General features: G+C 41.3%; 1 protein-coding gene across 1 annotated transcript in view; it reads left to right on the plus strand.

Moving 5' to 3' along the window:
- Nucleotides 1-1,861: 1,861 nt before the first annotated feature.
- The window catches only part of LOC126469760 (transferrin), a 56,871-nt gene continuing 37,136 nt past the window's right edge, over nt 1,862-21,596 (plus strand). The window contains exons 1-5 of the mRNA XM_050096986.1: nt 1,862-1,996; nt 16,760-16,853; nt 17,481-17,620; nt 19,342-19,475; nt 21,210-21,354. Of these exons, the coding sequence (XP_049952943.1) occupies nt 1,906-1,996; nt 16,760-16,853; nt 17,481-17,620; nt 19,342-19,475; nt 21,210-21,354 (604 nt within the window). The 5' untranslated portion in view covers nt 1,862-1,905. The remainder of the gene's footprint in view (nt 1,997-16,759; nt 16,854-17,480; nt 17,621-19,341; nt 19,476-21,209; nt 21,355-21,596) is intronic.

Genomic DNA, 21,596 nt, shown 5'->3' on the forward strand with positions numbered 1-21,596 from the left:
AACATTTATGACACACGATAAACACATACAAGCAAGAAAGGCAATTCTACGCCAAACATCAGTTTCTTGCTTTGAATAATTGGTTAGCCATATCACTTCTCAGCCTGAAGTGGAAGATAATTTTGTGTTCATCACATTAATCTTTAATGTGTTCCCCATTTACATCACGTACTTCCTGGAATGTTTTACCACAGAGCAGGTACAATACTTGAAGCACGGTTTTGGAAGACTTCTAAAATTTCTTTAAATGTGAAAATAAATTCAAGATATGATGTGCCAAATCTGGCGACCAGGACGGATGTTTTAGTTTCTCAAGTCCCTCTAGTTTCATCGTTTCCAAAGCTCCTTTGTGGACAGGTGATTTGTAAAGACGAAACCTAATTTGTTGAAGTTGTTGCAGTTCCAAGTTTCGTCCAGTCTGTACTGGAGGACTATGTCACGTGCTTGCATTATTGTTTTAGTCAATTCAAAGTAATCAGAAAGAGAAATCCTGTATGCATCACAGGTAGTTCTGGTCATAGCGTATCTAGCAGATGAAAACCGATTTCGCCTTCTTTTCAAGGAAGTTTCTCCTTTTCTCACCTACAGATTTGATCGCCGTTTCCTTTCTGTCGCGGGGAGGTTGACGCGTATCTGATACAGAGTAACAAATCAGTATTCAAAATCAGTTGGATATATTATAGGGTTGTCCAACCGTTGCTAATAATGTTGTTTCGCATTTGTTTTTGGTGAGTAGTCAATGCCGGCCGAAGTGGCCGTGCGGTTAAAGGCGCTGCAGTCTGGAACCGCAAGACCGCTACGGTCGCCGGTTCGAATCCTGCCTCGGGCATGGATGTTTGTGATGTCCTTCGGTTAGTTAGGTTTAACTAGTTCTAAGTTTTAGGGGACTAATGACCTCAGCAATTGAGTCCCATAGTGCTCAGAGCCATTTGAACCATTTTGAGTAGTCAATAAACATGTACCTATCATGCACAATGTTTCCTCATAATTAATTCCACATGTAAAACATTTCATATTGATGTCAGACATCCTGTTCATAGCTGTTGAAAGTGAAGGGGCAGGTTTCTTATAGGTTTTCAGCAACTACGGATGAAATTTTATGACGATATGATGTTCTAGTTTATCCATTTTACCGAAACATGTACTACAATAATCAAAACACCACTTTCTTCATGTGAACACGTTTGTGCCAGACCAAGACGCTGTACCTTGCCATAAAACGACGAAAAACCTTTTTTTAGGAAGCAAATGTAGTTGTTCCAAACCCAAACTTGCATGATGATCTTCATAAAAAGTTGTGCTGTCATCTATGTGGAATTGGTAGCTAAATCGAGGATGTGGGTCTGCGATGTTGTCCATATGTCTGGGTGCTTATATTAATTGTAGTCCAATGGAGAAATAGCACAAAGAAAGAATTTGAAAGGCAGTGGTTCAGGGCAAAGTTAATAAAGAAAGGAAAACATTTGCAACAGCCTGCACGGATGTTTCAGCTGTTGATGGATGAAGCTTGCCAGTAGCAACAATAGCAACAATTCACCCACAAAATGTAAGCCGACGTCAATTACTGTCGTTACGAACAGCAGCAGTCTCGTGTCTGTAACATGCGAAATCGTTAGAGACATCAGTTTGATTGTAGAATCGGTTCTTCGGTGAATCCATTTAGAGTGCTCTGTATAATGAAGAGATGGTCGGTTCACAATGTGATTAATGGTTACACGGTGAGAGATAGTGGAACTGCATCACAGAACGTGTAGGGTGATGGCTGTCGGACAAAGAAGAAAAAGTCTGCAGCAGCCATCATCCGTTGATCGCCCGGCGTGCCCTCTGCGAGTGACGTCAGCGCTCTCGACGCGACTATATAAGCGCTGCTCGCGGAGTCGCTGGCACACTACTCGGTGGTCCACCATGAAGACTACTGCGTCGCTACCGCTGCTTCTCCTGGGACTGCTGCTGCCCGCTGCACTCCACGCGGCGCCCACGGTCTCAACGCGCAAATGTAAGTCGCTGCTATACACACGGCTCTGACACTATCCAAACAAATTGCTCCTTTCCTGTGTTCAAGAATAAAAGTTTACGCTGTTCTCTATACCGTTTGTCACTGGACTTTTGTGCCGTCAACAAAACTATAGATACAGTGGACTGTGTGAAATATCGACAAAAGTATTTATTTAAGTATTTTATAAAGAAGACGGGTTTAGAGCCTTCGGATGTTCTCCTAGATCGAACGAGGCATCCTTGTAGAAATGTGTTTATGCGCTGGGCATGGGGAATACTGTCTTTGAACTGTTTGAGATAAAATACATATTAAGTTTCGCATAATGTAAAATTTCTGTCAGTTGCAAGGAATAATATTCTACCAGAATAGCATGGAAGCGACGTGGGAAAGAGAAGAGATGAGATAGAAGAAAAAAAGAGGAACAGATAGGGGTGATGAATGCTGAGAAAGGTGTTGAGTGTGGAACAGAGGTGCTGGTTTGTTGCTGGACAGGAAGAAGAAGTTTGAATTACGTTGGGATAGGCGAGGATATTCGAAGGGTTTCTAACCGTGTCTTTGGCTACGATGTAGGGTACTGGGTAGTTTATTACCGGTGCCACAGATGTGTGGATGAAATGGTGAAGGAGATGGAGGAATATTTTATGAACAAGTACAGACTACCCGCTGAGTGAATGAGATCTTGTATTAGAGTTGTCGAATGAATATAGCTAAGTGGTAGGTGAGAAATGTTCGTGTTTGCTTCAGTGATTGACAAGATAATGAAGAAGGCACAGTGTGTGCAGCGTGCTCACGTGGCCACATAGAACCTAAATGATCGTAAGAGGAACAACATAATCAATTACCTAAACGTTACATACATATAGTGCGGAAACATTCTTAAGTATTTATAGTCGCCTACATCGCGGTGGTAGGTGTACGGCAAGACTAGAGACTGGATTAGTTTTTATTTCGTAAAGACAGACAACATATTATTATAGAGAGAACAAGAAGTAGTTTCCTCCTCTGAGGGACCATTCTCATTTCTATATATAAAAAAAATGGAGGGCGTCGAGCTAGCCTACTGTTTTATTAGATATATACTACTGCTCGGGTCCTGTCATCTGTAGAAAAATTATCTTAAAAGTATAATTCAAATGCAGATTACAAATGAAAACTATAACAGTAATTATTTCAGAGATGCAGGAAGTCTGTTTGCCAAATTAACTTTTATTCATGTCGAAGTGTTCAGTACAACAAATCAGACCCAGTTGTTTCTTTGACATACACTTTTTGTGCGTTTAAAATGGGTGCTAACTGCAGTACCATCCTCCATTGAAAATACTTTTCCAACGTTTACAGGAAATGTGTTCAACTGCTGCAGTAAATTCTAAGATTTTGTATGTTGCTTATTTTCGTTTAGTAAGAGTAAGATTCGCATTACCAGTCATCTGCTGCCCGTTAGAGCTTACCTGGTCAAAATTACTGCGAAATTAGAAAGTAAGCGAATTTCAATTCTGCGAGAAAAGCATTAGGCCGCTTAAGCAGGAAAACGTGCACGACAGCTAAGAAATGGTTCAAATGGCTCTGAGCACTATGGGACTTAACTACTTTGGTCATCAGTCCCCTAGAACTTAGAACTACTTAAACCTAACTAACCTAAGGACATCACACACATCCATGCCCGAGGCAGGATTCGAACCTGCGACCGTAGCAGTCGCGCGGTTCCGGACTGCGCGCCCAGAACCGGACAGCTAAGAGATCTTACATAACTGTAGGTTGGACGAACGAAATAGGTGCGGAGAAATAAGCTACTAGTCAGCTCAACTGAAATTGGAGCGGTGCTATAAAGTACCGGAAATTACCGCGGTTTTCTGGAGAAAACGTTGCTTTCCCTTCCACAGGCAACGAAATTACTCTGGTGACCTACTTCCACTGTAAAACATCACATATTGAAGCTAGATTTTCGGCGTGGTTATTGGGAAGATGGATAGAGTGGGAGTCTACTCGCTTCGTTTACACTGTTGTTTACATATGGAAATGAGGCAACTGCCAAAAGTGCTTCAGTATGATTGTCAAGCACACTGCTCAGAGTATAGTCACGTACTTTTAATAAAGATGCATTATAGACACAGCATTGCCGACACCGGTTTACATGACGACCGGTGCAGCCAAGCTGCAGTAAAGTGCGCTGGGAATCCCGGCTGGAACCTCAGCGTTGACAGTAAGGTGGGGCGGCCCTGCTATGATGCAGCAAGCGCAGGCAGTCCTTGGCGGACGGCTTGCTTTCTCTACTATATTAGCAGCGCGTCGCGTCGCACCTGTTCCTCAATGCCACGGCGCGGTCGCGCAGCGGAAGGCCTTTCGAGCCAGAAGCTTCCCCATGGAAGTGTAGATTTGGCGCATCAAGATGCTTCTGCTACACTCAAGGGTATTCGTCCTCTACAAGAGCGTTGGGGAGAGTGGGCAGGTCCTAAACAATATTTTCGAATCACTGCCTGTTTCCTATTAAAACTTAAACTACCGAGTGTGGGTAAAAAGTTCTCGATTTACTAGCCGCGTAAAGCGGTTGAAACTTCAAAAGCTTTTGACCAATCACACCTTAGCCATTTTCAAGCGGTGTTACAATTGTACGAGGGTTGTTTCTTAAGTAAGGGCCGTTTTTATTTTTTAAAAAAGATACAAATACTTTTGTAAAAAAAAACTTTTATTTTCTGATTCTACACACTTTTACCTATTTTTCTACATAGTTGCCTTGTTTATTTAAGCACTTGTCATACCGTACAACTAAGTTTTTAATTCCCTCTTCAAGGAATTCGGCCGCCTGCTCCGACAGCCAAGAGTTCACGGCCGCTTTCACTTCATCGTCGTCATTGAAGCGCTGCCCGCTAAGATGGTGTTTCAGGTACCGGAAAACGTGAAAATCGCTAGGAGCAAGGTAGGGGCTGTATGGTGCATGGTCCAAAACTTCCCAGCCAAAAGAATCAATCAAATCCCGAGTCTTTTGAGAGGTGTGAGTCCTAGCGTTATCGTGCAGGAGCAAAACTCCTTTTGTCAGCATGCCGCGCCTTTTGTATTGAATTGCTCTGCGGAGCTTCTTTAGAGTTGCACAGTAGGCATCTGAGTTGATTGTCGTTCCTCGTGGCATAAAGTCCACTAGCAAAACACCGCGTCGGTCCCAGAACACAGTTGCTATAATCTTGCACTCTGACAGCGTCTGTTTGGCTTTGACCTTGACGGGTGAGGTTGTGTGTCGCCATTCCATCGATTGTCGCTTGCTTTCGGGAGTGATATGGGATACCAATGTTTCATCTCAAGTGACAATTTGACTCAACATGTCATCCCCTTCTTCCTCGTAACGAATCAAAAGGTCCAATGAAGTGGCAAATTTCTTCCCTTTGTGGTCCTCTGTGAGGAGTCTGGGTATCCACCGAGAACACAGTTTCTTAAAGTTTAGGTTTTCAGACACAATTTTGTACAAAACCGATCTTGAAACTTGTAGAAATTCCAAAGAAAGAGTGGAAATTGTGAATCTTCTGTCCTCACGAATCTTTGTTTCCACTGCAGCCACCAAATCATCAGTGATCACGGAGGGTCGGCCTGAGCGTTCTTCGTCATGGACGTTTTGACGGCCATTTTTAAACTCTCTAACCCATTGACGCACTTTACCTTCACTCATTGCATTCAAGCCATAAACTTCTGTTAACTGACGATGAGTTTCTGCAGCTGATAGGCTTCTCGCGGTCAAAAAACGTATTACTGACCATATCTCATACGCGGCAGGCGATTCAATAATCGTAAACATTATAAAGTAGCACAGCGATGCGTACACGTCAGCTATAGAGCTGCAACTTGCATCAGTGTGAACGGGAAGGATGCCGGCAAGTGGCGCGGTGGCTTGTTGCGGCGTCCGCGCGAACTACGAGACTGTACGCGCGAACGGCCCTTGCTTAAAAAACAACCCTCGTACCACTTGACAGCGGGCGAGGAGTGCTTTTGGGGTTTTAACTATTTGACACGGCTAGAAAACGGAAACTTTTTATGCAATGTTACCGCGTTACCGCCATGAGACTGCGTTCTTACATGCTGCACTGTAGAAGTTTTCCTCACCTCGTGGAAGTTGCTGACTTTCAGAAACATGTACCTGTGTTTTAATAGCTTTTTAAATAAAAAAATGCAACCTAGAAGGGCAATCATTGCAGCTTTCCCTATCTGGTCATGATATTCTTCCACTAAATTATCTCTAACCTCATCTTACAGTAGTTCTAGCGGAAAAATATACGAACAATAACGAAAGAATGAAATAAGTGCAGAAGCAGAAATTCAAATAAATGTAACAGGGAAATGGCCAGAGATGTAGGAACTTTGATATATTTATACCATTACATCTTTTATTGGTTTCAGCGTGGAAGGCCAATAAGTAAACCTTCATGTTCAGAGTGGTGTAAGGCAGCGCTACAGTTATTGCTACTTTACATTAAAGTGTTCATCAAAGAAGAGACGTATGAAGTGAAAGAAGAACTAAATGACCCTTCAAAGGCCTGTTGATTGAAAGGGAAATGAACAATGTATAGAATACTAATTAAGTGTAAATGGTAAATATTGAATCGTTCAACATAAAAGTTGGAGAAGAAGCTGTATTGCAAGTGGAGGAAAAAAGCTCCTATCTTGTAATTAATATAATACAGGTTTGTGGTCGACGCGCAGGGGTATCAGAAATAGGCACGCAAAGTAGAATCCAACTGGAATCAAGCACTGACCTTAAACTGAGATAAAAATTGCTGAAAGTGGTCGTCTGAACTGTTTCATATTGGAATGAAGAGGCAATATTGGTTACAAATGGCAGCGACTTCACATCTTCCTCGCGTCTTTTGCTAGTCCATGTAACCTTGGCGGGAACGCCTTGAAATTTCAGATTTCTAATAAGCTCTTAATCCTTTGACTATCAACGGGAAGACATGTTATAAGAGAACCAACTGAATTTGTTACTTGCTATTGCTATGTATCAGTGTCTCACTGGTAAAGGGAAACCTACTAATGTTTAGCAGATTTCATACACTGAAGAGACAAAGAAACTGGTACACCATCCTAATATCGTGTAGGGCCCCCCGCACGCAGAAGTGCCGAACACGGCGTGGCTTGGACTCGACTAATGTCTAAAGTAGTGCTGGAGAGAATTAACGCCATGGATGCTGCAGGGCTGTCCCACAAATCTGTAAGAGAACGAGGGGGTGGGGAGTCTGAACAGCAAATTGCAAGCATCCCAGATATGCTCAATAATGTTCATGTTGGGGAGTTTGGTGTATGCGGGAGTGTTTAAACTCAGAAGAGTGTTCCTGTAGCCACTCTGTAGCAATTCTCGACGTGTGGGGCGTCGCATCGTCATGCTGAAATTGCACAAGTCCGTCGAAATGAACAAGGGACATGAATGGAGGCAGGCGATCGACAGGAAGGTTACGTACGTACCACCTGTCAGAGTCGTATCTAGACGTATCAAGGCCCCATATCACACTGACTGCACACACCCCACATCATTACAGAGTCTCAGCCAACTTGAACAGTCCCCTGCTGACATGCAGGGTTCATGGATTCATGAGCTTGTCTCCATACCCGTACTCATCCATCCGCTAGATATAATTTGAAACGACACTCCTCCGACCAGGCAACATGTTTCCAGTCATAAACAGCACATTTTCGGTGTTGACGGGCCCAGGCGAGGCGTAAAGCTTTGTGTCTTGCAGTCATCAAGGATATACGAGTAGGCCTTCTGCTCCGAAAGCCAATCTGATGTTTTGTTGAATGGTTCGCACGCTGACGCTTGTTGATGGCCCAGCACTGAAATCGGCAGCAATTTGAGGAAGGGCTGCACTTCTGTTACGTTGAACGATTCTCTTCAAAAATGGTTCAAATGGCTCTGAGCACTATGCGACTTAACTTCTGAGGTCATCAGTCGCCTAGAACTTAGAACTAATTAAACCTAACTAACATAAGGACATCACACACGTTCATGCCCGAGGCAGGATTCGAACCTGCGACCGTAGCGGTCGCTCGGCTCCAGACTGCAGCGCCTATAACCGCACGGCGATTCTCTTCAGTCGTCGATGGTCCTGTTCTTGGAGGATCTTTTTCTGCGGCAGTGATGTGGGAACTTTGATGTTTTACCGGATTCCTGATATTAACGGTACACTCGTGAAATTGTCGTACGTCAAAGCACCCGCTTAGTCGCTACCTCGGAGATACTGCAGCCCATCGTTCATGCGCCGACTACAACACCACGCTCAAACCCACTTAAATGTTGATAACCTGCCTTTGTAACAGCAGTAACTGATCTAACAACTGCATCAAATACTTCTTGTCTTATATAAGCGTTACCGACTGCAGCATGAGCAGGTTGTGCTGTCTTCATGTTTCATTGTAAAACCTCGTCTCCGCATTGTCAGATCGAAGTAGTTCTCACCTGCAGAAAGGCAAAACAGGGTGCCTTCTCTCCTTCCAGGACACATCGCGTCGATTACTTGCATCAACAAACTAATGCTTGCCATGTCACGAAGAAAGACCATATTGAGCATCTGTAATGTGAGTTACAAACATGGGGAAATGCCATGTCGACGGATGTGTGTCTGTTTTCAGAATGTCTTATGGGTTTTGCGCAGTCGTCTTCTGAAACCCTGGTGGTACTTATGCATATCCTGTATGCCCCTGGGAGCACAACAATGTTAACAGTCTCATCAACTGCGGACGTCTCCGTCCAGAAGACTGCTTCGGAAAATTCACACCAGAACTGGACTAATGAAGTTGAGAGTATGTAGTATGTATATTGACATGAACAGATTCTCGCAACACAGATAGAAATGAAAGACGATTTAATACCGCTCTGAAGAATGTTGACATAAAGAAATAGCAACATAAATGTGGAATTAGAATTTTCATGGCACATAGTGCGTGAGTGTGATGAGCGGAAATTAGGACATCAGGAAGAAAATTAGGGAGTAGTGCGAAAGATGAACCCTGAAGTGGTTTCTGGCTCCAGACACACACACACACACACACACACACACACAGACACACACCTGTAGAAACAAAGTGACAGTTCTTCGATGTCTGAGGGCGTGTCCTTTCAACCGATCCCTTCTTTTAGTCTAGCTGTCCCGTAAATTTATTTTTTCCTCAATTTGATTCTCTTCCTGTGCATTTCTTTAGCATTCTTCTATAGCACCACATTTCGAAATCTTTTACTCTCTTCTTTTCTGAACTTTTTATTGTCCATCATACTTCAATATATACATTAAAGGAAATACCCTCAGAAAAGACTTCTTAACACTTAAATTGAAATTATATGCTAAAAAATACCTCTTTTTTCAGATACGCTTCTCTTACTTTAGCTCGTCAGCACTTCGTATCCTCTATTTCGGTCATGTAGTCCAAACAATAAAACTCATCTATTTCTTTTAGTGCCTCATTTCGCATTCTAATTATCCCAACATCGCCTAACTTAATTAAAGTATATTCCATTAGCCTTTGTTGATGTTGATCTTATGACCTCCTTGAAAGGTATGCTACTGTTTAAAATTATTATTTCTCTAAACGAATGTAAAGTGTCAGTATGAAAATGACGTACACTTTCCTAAAGTATCACTGAGGCTGCGAATGATTATGAGTAACACATCAGAACACTTTATTCTTACGGTCTTTTTAGATAATATCTGTACCTACTTTTTACATCAAATTTTAATTTTTAACGCACATTTTGGCTAAATTGCCGTTGCAGGACATTATACCTTTAGATGGAATAAACAACTACGGTTAAGGAAGTTACGGCGCTCCTTCATTGCCAGAACCGCTGGACATAGACTTGCGAGTTTAGAGAGTAATATCGTGCTTTGGAATGAACTGATCGTGTGGCAGTGATGGCCGGGAGGCCCCATCCGGATTGCAAATCTTATTTCAGCTGACGCCAAACTGGGCGAATTGTGTGTCTGTGGTGATGAAATGATGATGAGGACAACACAACAGCCAGTCCACGAGCGGAGAAAATCTCCAAGCCGGCCGGAAATCAAACCCGGGCCCGCTGCATGGAAGACAAACACGTTACCACTCAACTCTGCAGATGTAGCTCTGATATGAGGTAACGCACTCTGAGGGAGTACGCTGTTCAAATCCCCATCCAAGCCACCCAGATTTGTGTTTTCCGAGGTTTCGTTCAAATGTGTGTGAAATCTTATGGGACTTAACTGCTAAGGTCATCAGTCCCTAAGCTTACATACTACTTAACCTAAATTATCCTAAGGACACACACACACACACCCATGCCCGAGGAAGGATTCGAATCTCCGCCGGGACCTGCCGCACAGTCCATGACTGCAGCGCCCTTAGACCCTCGGCTAATCCCGCGCGGCTCCGAGGTTTTCCTAGACCGTTTAAGACGAATGCGGGCATAGTTCTTTTGAAAGGGGCACGGCAAATTTCTTTCCTCGTTCTTCCTATATCTGAGCTTGTGCTCTGTGTCTGATGACTTCGTTGTCGACAAGACGTTAAACTTTAATCTTCCATCCGCCCTTCCCTTCCGTTTTGGACGTCAGAGACGAATTCACAGAGCTCCTCCGCTCGCGAATGCACACAGAATTGGATTGCATCCACATGTGGAATGTTATGTGATATTATAACACTGCTAACGTATCTCCCTTATTTTGTAAGAACCTTCACCTACGAAGTTTCATATAAATACAAAATTATTTAGCTCTGTCGCAGGATTTTGTTTTGTGAGACGAGTCTGTAGCGGTTTTGTGTAGACCTGTGCTGACCCCTCTTGCATATCGCATCTCGGTTGTTGCCACGGTACAATGATATAACGCCGTCCTGACCCTCACCGTGACCGTGGAAGATAAGGGGCTGCCCCTTGGCCTGTGTACAACAGACCTCGCCCAGCCGCATGCTTTGCTATGTCTGGCCGTCTTTTCAGTGATGAACAAGGACAGCCATATCATCACCGCGCCTACGCTACCTAGACGGCGGGACATGTGGACGGCGCTATTGCGAGGAGACGAGCAGTTGCGAGAGAATTACCTGAGAGGAACTTCGTAAAGTCTTGAATCGCTATTTCTGATCGCATATGTCACTCTTTGGCACTAGAGGGAACAGTAGAGAGTTAAAACTATAGCGGAAAATAGAGATCGGAATATATCTAGCAAATCAGTGAGAACGTAGTGTTACGTGCTTCTCTGAGACAAAGCGAGTGGGACAAGAGAGGAATTCGTGGCGGATCGTATCAAACCAGCCAGAAGACTGATGAAGAAAAAGCCACAAAGGAAAAGTAGAAGATGGAACATCTGACTGGTATGGATCGTCTTCTGGGGGTGTTGAAACTGGTTCCAAAAGTCATCGATGTGTTATAGATGATACAGGATCCAACAGAAGACAGCAGCCAAGTCTGGAGATGCTACGCAGCAGCGAAGTAAGACTACTAAGGGTTACCCGTGAGACAACCAGTTATTGTCACTGTTCTTTTGGAACTGCGCGACCGCTACGGTCGCAGGTCTGAATCCTGCCTCGGGCATGGATGTGTGTGATGTCCTTAGGTTAGTTAGGTTTAAGTAGTTATAAGTTCTAGGGGACTGATGACCTCAGATGTTAAGTCCCACAGTGCTCAGAGCCATTTGAACCATTTGAACCACTGTTCTTTGCGACAGTAACTAACAATAAAATGTTGCAAAATTTAATAGCTTTCTGTAATGTAAAGAAAGGAAAATGTAAATACAAAAATAAATTTCATAATCAAATCGGAAAAACACCCAAACCGAATTTGAACAAGTACAATTATTCAGGACTCAGCTAATAGGAAATAAACGAAATTTATTATAAGAAGTCTTCTAAGTGTCTGTCTCTATCATTATGGTTCACATGTTGCGCTCCGGCGATGTTACCTGACACTCTGCAAAATCCATCACACAGCTCATACTGACTGAGCCGTAGACTTACTCACATGGTGTACGTATATTGCCATTCGAAATGACCATGTGATTCACAGTACGCGTTGGCCTCCGCATTTTTTAAGCCCTGTAAAGTAGAGTTGCCCTCAACCCTAAGATTGGTTTGAATACCCCAGTGCTTGTGGCCTTACCTGGCTAGCTTAGGGGGACATACAGTTTAGCAAGGACTCAGAACCATGATTTTAATATCACTGAATGTGGTCTTTGTATTTCACTTCCCATCCAGGATTTATTCCTCCTTGCATCTTCTACTACATCGAAATTTTGCAGTATTGTTTTGCAACATCATAAACAGGATGATCAAAAAGTCAGTACAAATTTGAAAACTGAATAAATCACGGAATAATGTTGATAGAGAGGTATACATTGACACACATGCTTGGAATGACATGGGGTTTTATTAGAACCAAAAAAATACAAAAGTTCAAAAATTGTCCGACAGATGCCGCTTCATCTGATCAGAATAGCAAAAATTAGCATAACAAAGTAAGACAAGATGATGTTCTTTACAGGAAATGCTCAATATGTCCACCATCATTCCTCAGCAATAGCTGTAGTCGAGGAATGATGTTGTGAACAGCACTGTAAAGCATGTCCGGAGTTATGGTGAGGCACTGGCGTCGGATGTTGTCTTTCAGCTTCCCTAGAGATGTCGGTCGATCACGATACACTTGCGACTTCAGATAACCCCAAAGCCAATAATCGCACGGACTGAGGTCTGGAGACCAGGGAGGCAAAGCACGACGAAAGTGGCGGCTGAGCACACGGTTATCGCCAAAGACGCGTGTAAGAGATATTTCACGCGTCTAGCAGTATGGGGTGGTTCTAATAAAACCCCATGTCATTCCAAGCATGTGTGTCAATTTTTACCTCTCTATCTACATTATTCCGTGGTTTATTAAGTTTTCAGATTTATACTGACTTCTTGATCACCCGGTATAATTCGAACTGTGATGGGAATGGTTATGAATCGCATGTCAGTTTAGTACCTAATTCCTCTATCTTCAACGTCTGAATCTGTCTGAAGAAGAAATGAGGTAATGGAATTTTAACTTCAACGCTTCGCTGATGTTGAGGTCTTTCGGGAAGAAAATTAGTTCAGTCAGAGCTTGAAAGCAATTGACCGTTAAACTGACTTTATTCAGAGAACATACGAGAAAACTGTACCATGATGGTTGGACAGATATTTAAAATCCTCATCGCTCGAGGACGAATCACGTTTTCTTACACTGCCCCAGCTAGTCCGTTTGAAAAGAAACAAGCGTCTTAAGCAAGTTGACTTTCTTTTATGTGTTGTATTACGAAGATTCATTCGTTTAGTTTAAAGCTGTCTAAAGTGTCACTTTTATCAGGAAAACCTCGTATGTTGAACATATTTAAATATGTCACATTTATCTCTGTCTGCAGTCATTTAATTCCGCTTGGAAATTCATGCTTGATGTTAAGAGTGTTGTTTTTCCTTGCTGTCATAAGCATGAGCTGTATTGATTTCCTGCCAGCGAAGCAGAAAATTTGTTGACGCGAACGTATCAGATGCTACTGTGCCCATTTGCGGATTGACAGGCTAATTAATTTACGCTAGATATGGACTTTACGTGGCCGGCCATGAACTTCGAGGTCGCGGGGCAGACGCCACATGAAACCGTCTGGACTGATGTCAGATCACACTTTGCAGCATCTCGCTTTCCATACACTCTGGACTAGCTTGGTCGTTTGGGTGCCTTTTTTTTTTGCCCTTTCGGTACGGTACGCTGGTATTCACGATGCGTTTTTTTTTATTTGTATTCAGTCTCATTCACCTTTTGTAAACATATTAATAAATATGTATTGCCCCAATACATCAATTTATTTTCTGCATCATCACATATATGTTCGGTTCCAAATGCGTAGAACACATGCACAGTAGTGATATATCTAAAGCCGGCCGGAGTAAAAGGCGAAAGATTTATTCGTCTTGAAGGGAAGCCAGAGCGGTTCTAGGCGCTACAGTCTGGAACTGCGCGACCGCTACGGTCGCAGGTTCGAATCCTGCCTCGGGCATGGATGTGTGTGATGTCCTTAGGTTAGTTAGGTGTAAGTAGTTCTAAGTTCTAGGGGACTGATGACCATAGAAGTTAAGTCCCATAGTGCTCAGAGCCATTTGAACCATTTGATACATCTAAAATTCACGCTCCTATTCGTAAAAAATTCTGCGGCTGTTTCGCTCGTATTCTGTTTGTTGACAGAAGTCTGTAACAGTTATGTAAAGGATATTGTTAATAAGTTTACGCTGAAAGTCTATAATAATTTTTTTCAGACGAATTGTGAAATCCCCCGATTTCATGTTAAAGGATACCGAGTAGTGCAGACAAGAAGCAACGGCTGACTATGGTGTGTAGAAACAACAGTGTTGCTGCTATTATAAACTGATAAACTGATGCTGGCTTAGTCACTCTCATTTATTGCTGTGACTTCATGGAACGTAGTCTAAGACTGCACTTCAAGCCTCAGTGTTACTTAACAATCTGTGACAGGCATAATTATTGCAGACATACAATTTTTACGTGATCCAAACGTTTAAGGGCACTGATTATTCTAGAGAAAGTCTTGGTCGTTTCCATCACAAATTATAATATTTTACTTTTTCTTGTCGAGTTGTGTTAGGATACAGTGTTGCTAAAAACGTAGTGGCATTAGCATTACGTCTCAATAGCGGGTTTTCTGTCTCTACAAAGAATGGGAAAGGCATGTTTGAGTAAAGACAATACCTTCACAGAATTCCGTGCAAAAACATACCATATAATAAAATAAAGTTTTATCCTAGTGTGACCATAGGGTACTACACGAGGGCTCTGAGTAGTGTAGATGGAGACCTATCGTTGGGTTTACGTCAAGCAGTTTCATCACATTAATTCCGTGAGTAACTAACTTTGTCCAACAACGTCACCATCTCTACGAGAAGTTTTGCACATCTCTAGACAGCAGTTTCTTGGTATTTCTCGACAGTGCAGACCGTTATTGTGATTTAATTTCTGCAAATCTTTCCATATAATTTTATAATAAGGAAGAATTTGTAGTTAGATTGAATTATATTTTCATTTTAGTGACTTCATGTCTTTCGCTAGCTGTCAACCTTCAATGGAGTCTACCTTAAACGTGTTCCAACGTTAATTAGCCATGACGACAAAAAAACTGATTATTGTTAAATATGCACTACTAAGAGAAAAGTACATTATGTCCCACGTAACAAACAAGTGAAGCAACTACCAGTAAATGGGTTACCTAAGAATGGTATTTTACGAGATGCTTTGCTTAGTTACTTCACTTGCCGTGGAAACACAGTGCGTCAACAAATACCGTTTCTAAAATATATTTTCTTTTACCTATAGATTTTGTGTGTTCGATAAATCAACTAATTCGGTGAGACATGTCTACGTGCAGAGTATTCCAGTCAGAAAGCAGCAGTGATTTGTGACAGATTGTGTTCCAGATATTTAAGTATGTGGCAAAAAGTTTTATATCAGCTCAAAATGTAATTTAACAAATAATTATTTCTGAAAGGTACTGTTACGGACCTGACTAACCGACATGATTGCTTTCTATTTCCATCGCAGTATTTTACTATGATTGCAGAATAGTAAATAAGAACTAGGAGGAAGCGCCCTTCTCGTAAGACTTTGGTTTTGTATGATTCTCTGATAGTTTGAGTTCAGTTGCGCCATTCTCAGTTCGTTGTTTTTATTGCTGTGTTACAATGTGTATCTTAAAAAAAAATTGTGTACATGGGTTTCCCTGGAAAAGAAATACTGTAATTTTCACGAAAAACTAAAGCCATAAAATTAGTAGAAGGTATACAGTTAGAAGTTTTTTTAGTTTTTCACATGTGCCTTAAAAGTTTGAACAATAAATATTTTTTAGATAAAATTAGAGTTTCATCTCACACCTTACGTCGTTCTCCGCTTCCTGTGCTTGCATTGAACCAAAAGGTACATTAAAGTAAAGTTTCCATGAGTAAAGCTAATAATTTCATTTATCAGAGTAAAATAATCTATATGTCATTGCACAGTTGGCAAATTATTCAGATCAGGACAGAATTTTTATTAAGTAACAAACAGGGCCAAAATGAGTAAAGCTATCTAGAATGACAATTTTATGCCATTGCACTGCGGCGGAGCTGAAGATATGTTTTATTATCGGCTAAACGGGAAGGAGTGCACGAGCTAAGTCCACAGACGCAGTCAGATGCAGATTGGTGACTTTCATTTATTTTTACCACTAAACTTTCATGCAGTCAGATGTGTATTTTGAGTATTAATTTTCCAACAATATTTTCATGCAGTCAGATAAAGTTCAGTTCAGTTAAATACTCAGTCAGATGCAAGCTTTATTAAAGACTAAAGCAGTCACATGCAGTTCAGTCTAGTTTAAATAGAGAATTTTTATTAACAACACTTTCACAGTGTAATGAATAAAAATTAAAAAAAAAAAAGGAAACAAATTTGCTGTCTGTTCTTCCTACAGATTACAGATTTCTACAATGCATAAATTTGTGATTAAGACGCTTCATTGCTGGAAATGGCATATTCTCTTTGTGTAACATCCTCACAACTACCACCACCACATTCTCTCTCTCTTTTTCTTTCTTTCACTTATTCACTTTATCACTCTGTCTATCTCGCAGTGCGTCCAGCGACCAGATGAAAATATTGCAAGTAACACGATTACTAATGGATCTAGGCTGTTGGTGAAAATATGTACCACCTAACTGAAAATGTTTTTTTTTTCTAAATACTAATTCGGGATGTGTTTCTTATTCTTACAGACAAAATATGCGTTCCGGAGATCGTGCTGAACGAATGTAACAACCTTGCGAAGCAGGATGGCATTCATCTGACTTGTGTACCCGCAAGGGACAGGTACGTACCCATGCGAGCTGTTTATGTGGAAAATGCTATGTTTTTGACGTCTTACCCATGTTTATCTGGTGCGTCTGCTTTCCACACGAGCCCAACTGCATTACATCGTAAAATAAACTTTTCTCCCTTATTTTAAGAGCTGCCTAGTCAAAATTCACTAAGAAAACCAAGGCAGAAAAACTGAAGGTTAATTATAGCGGAAATTTTTCATGTAAATTTTCAGCAAAGAGAACTAATTGCTTCATTTGAAGACCTTCAACCAATTAATAACTAAACTGTGAAAAAAAGTAAATCTGATAACAGTAGTTTGTGAATGTTGTTATTTCTCCATTCTATGTAAATTCACAATAGACGGAAAAATATTTTATACGATCTGATCCTGTAGCAACACTAGGTGGCGGGATCTCGATTTTTTTCCCTCAACTTTTATTGTCTCGATAACGATATGAAGACAGGATGGTCACACCATAAACTGGAGGCAGCACCAGAAAGACATTTCTAGGAATCCCTCACCTAAACTGGCAACCACGAGCTAGACCATCTTGAATTTAAATTATAAGTTCATTGTCGTTCCGCAAATTTTTGGCTCCTCTGGAATGATGTCTAACTGGACGGCTCGTGCTGCAGGCTGGAGTGCCTGGACAAGGTCCACACCCACAAGGCAGACTTCGTGCCCGTCGACCCTGAGGACATGTACATCGCCGCCAACAATGGTGACAACCACTTCGCTGTCTTCAAGGAAATTCGTAGCAAGGAAGAACCTAACGGTAAGCAACCTTACTGACCTGCGACCTTTCTAAAGCTACTCCGCCATGTAGCTTTGATTCTCAGGTCACACCGAGCTTCGCGTGGTGTTCATGAATAAAAACCAATAGGTGCGAGATACCAGGCTAAAGTAATGGATAAAAACCTAAGTGCTAGCTATTTCTGATTCATAATCTTAAATCTAAAGTTTTAAGATAGACCTATTGTTCCAAAAAGTCTCAACGTAAAAAAGAACTGATGTACAGTATTCAATTACTTACTTCGTAGTCTAAATAGCATAATTCATTTTTGGAAGTAAGTGCAATATTACATTAAATTTTTCTCTCCTGTTTTGTGTCTGAATTCTCCGATGATTCATCTGTAAGTTAGTTTTCTCTGGTATTTTATATGTGACATTTTCCACCGAAAAATAGCAACCCAGTAAGCGTTGAGTTAAATGAAGAATGATTTCAGTTTTCATTCAGTTTTACGCGCTAACAGGAGTGTGTATTGTAAATTATTGGGACTTAAATTGAATTATTAGCTCGATTCATAATAAATATTCCTCTATGTCAGTAAGCCACCAACTTTTTTCGATAAAGAGTTTATCTGGTTTCATAACAGTTTTTCGTGCGCGCAGTGTACGTCGCAACGGACTGAAGTTACTGATGGAGTTAATTCGTCAATAGCGAGCATCATAGAAGTAGAAATATCGTAACATGTGTTTGAATACTGTCATTTAACCAAAGTACGTGAGATTCCGGTGAGATTTACAATTTTATTTATTTATAAATGTTGGTGCATTCCGGTAATGGCAAAAAGAAAAAAAAATATCCGCAGAAAGATGGATATGTTAACAAGGAATATAAGATATAATGTTAGGAAAACTTGTGAAACAATTCGATAGGGAAACATGGACGATAAATTTTTCAAGACAGGAAGAGAAGCATTTGGAATGCGATGTTCCAGAAAATGTTGAAGATTAAATGGGTAAATCTGGTAGCCGTGAAGAAGTACCGCATCGGGTAGGAGAGAGAAGACCTTTATGGCACGACTTCTCTAAAATAATGAATAGGTCGATGGGAAACATCCTGAGGTATCGAGGAATAGATAGGTTGATGTGAGAGGAAATGTAAATGATAACAATTGTAGATGGTGACCAAAACTCGATTACAGGAAACATTTGAAAAGAATGACTGTTCTGGTAGCAATGCGTAGATGCGATTGCGAAGAATAGATAACTGTGGAGAATGTATCAACTCAGTGTTTTTAGTGCCAACACTGTAATACCAAATGAGCCGACTGTGCCAGATTTTCCTGATCTCGTTAAATAATGTTAGTGGACCGAACAGTCTATTATCTTCTGTACTAGTTATTTCAACGTTTGTTCCAGTTTTTCCCTTGGCCAAACGAAGTCTCCTGTTCGTTGCCACAGGTATTGGTTGCACAAGATATACCACTTTAATCTGAAGAAAATTTCGTGGATTATTGCTCAACGTATTTTGCGTATTCACTGTGGAAAATTATTTCACAATTCTTTGTAGTCAAATAATAATGCAGACTCTCTGGCGTCTTGAAGGGAGTTAATTCTTGTATGTGGTATCGTTGCATGTGCTCTTCAGTTTATATCTGCCAGAGTGTGAGTAACGAGCAACTGAGTGTGCACTTGCTTGCTGGGCCTCTGGGGAACCCACTTGAGAACATTAGTGGGCGACGTGTCCTCATTGCCGTCGGTTTGTTGCAGAGGAGTTCCGATACGAGGCCGTGGCCGTAATCCACAAGAACCAGCCGCTGAGAAGCGTGCAGGACCTGCGAGGACTCAAGTCCTGCCACACAGGGGTTGGCCGCAACGTCGGCTACAAGATCCCGCTCACCAAGGTAAGGTGGCTGCTGCTGCTGCAGCTAGCTGTAGCGAGCGCTCCTCCGTTGACAAGGAGATAACTGTTTTTGTTACCGTTTTAATGAGGCACTGCCTAGCAAAGTTTTTAAGTCGTCGCACACACGCATACATACAAATACTCACACGTTAAAAGCATTTTTGACTGGTGGTGTTTTACTGTCAATTTACAATTACAGGACAAGAAAGTTTACTTTGAACTTCAGTTATCTTACAAAACCTTTAAAGTATCATTAGTAAAATATTATTGACTTTAGCTATGTGTAAGCAATAAGTTGTTTTTAACATGGTACCTAATTCAATACGCGTGAATGTTACGATATGTGCCTTAATTTATACAACAGAAACTTTATTTCTTGATTTACTTTTCCTATCCTCTAAGTAAACCACATCAGAATGAAAATGAGGGTTGATGTTAACGCAGTAGTTCAATGGGCGCAACGTTATGGGAGCTAGTATGTTCCTACCGTCCTCCAAACTACCTCATTCTTGGAGTAGGAAGGGAAACCAAGGTTAAGTAGGGATTCCCATACCTCAGAAACTCGGTGTTTGTCGTAGATATAGAAACCGTTGTGACAGAAGGTCATTTCGACCATTGAAGTTTAAAAAAAAATAAAGAGGTGATGCAGTTCCAACTCCCCATGTGCAAACCTAGGAACTTCGAGATTAGTAGTATGAAAGCCAATCAGCCACCAAGCGAACTGTAATTCCAAATAGTGATTTACGGATGCAAAATTTTAGTAATGGATTTTGATTCACACGCTCTACAATATTTTATTTTGCTTCGTTTCCAAGTACCAGAAATTTATTACCAGGTAATGATTATTCGAAATTCTGTTACAATGAAAAGAACTTGAGTTATTTATTTAATAATACACTTAGTTTAGCGAGTCGAACACGACCTTCAGGTTGTATCCTAAATCTAACGAAGCATTCATAAAGATTCTGTTAACAGTTAACATTTACGTGTGTATAGTACATGAATAACGCATAATAATAACAATAATAATAATAATAATGAACGTTGACATTCCTGTAATGTCATATCTATTACCACTGAATTACGTTAATTTCTTGTCTAATGCAAATAATGGTATATTAACCAAAAGAGTGGTAGCAGTAAGGAAAGCAATGAAATGTGGAGAAGAAATTACCTTGTCCGGAAGAAGTGAGGCGTAACCAAGTTAGCGGATGAGGTGGAATAAAAAGGAATCGAAAGCGAAATGGAAAGGAATGAGGAAAGCTTGGAGAGAGATGGCAATGTGTAAGGTACGGGATAGCTGTTAGCCAGAAGGATTATGATAACAGGAAAACCTTTGACCTTATCTTGAGAGGAGTGTGGTTTGGATGAGACGCAGACTACCGTCTGGTAAAGCTGAAATGGAGGTGGAGATGGAAAATGATTGAAACCTACACAAAACTACATACGACATGCTGAAAGTATACAATCTTGTATTTCAATCGTGAAATGATGACAAGTACCCTATAATGTTGAGATCCTTTGTACACATGCCTTGTCCTAACAGGTAGGTAATATAAGGTCACTTTTTACAATCAGTCGATGTGCGAGCCTGTTTCTCTGCTATTGTCAAGTGAGATATGGGACTGCTGTAGGAATTAGTTGGTTGAGTAGCCGTACCATCCTTCTTTCCCATAATAACGTTGTACTATATTTTGATTACACGACGTACTGACCGCGACACCTGTTGTTGCAGCTGAGCAACTTGCACGTGATCGGCGCCATGAACGACAAGTCGCTGACGGCGCGCGAGAACGAACTGCGGGAACTGTCCAACCTGTTCAGCAAGGCGTGCCTCGTGGGCAAGTGGTCTGCCGATCCGGAACTCAACAAACGTCTCAGTGAGTGTTCAAGGCTGCTGCCTCTACCAGCCGCACACAGCGAACATTCACTGCTTGCGTTCAGTTTCCCATCTCGTACTCCTATCTAATTCCTATTCTTCTTGTTCGAAAGTTACTCACTTTTACCTTTAGCCATTTCACTTCCATTTGCTATTCTATTCTTTTTATTTATGCTGTACATTTGACAACATTTATTCGTGAACATTCCCTACCATCTTCTTTCGTCACCTCCTCTTTTCTTC

Source organism: Schistocerca serialis, chromosome 1 (genome assembly GCF_023864345.2).
Source record: "Schistocerca serialis cubense isolate TAMUIC-IGC-003099 chromosome 1, iqSchSeri2.2, whole genome shotgun sequence".
Taxonomy (NCBI): domain Eukaryota; kingdom Metazoa; phylum Arthropoda; class Insecta; order Orthoptera; family Acrididae; genus Schistocerca; species Schistocerca serialis.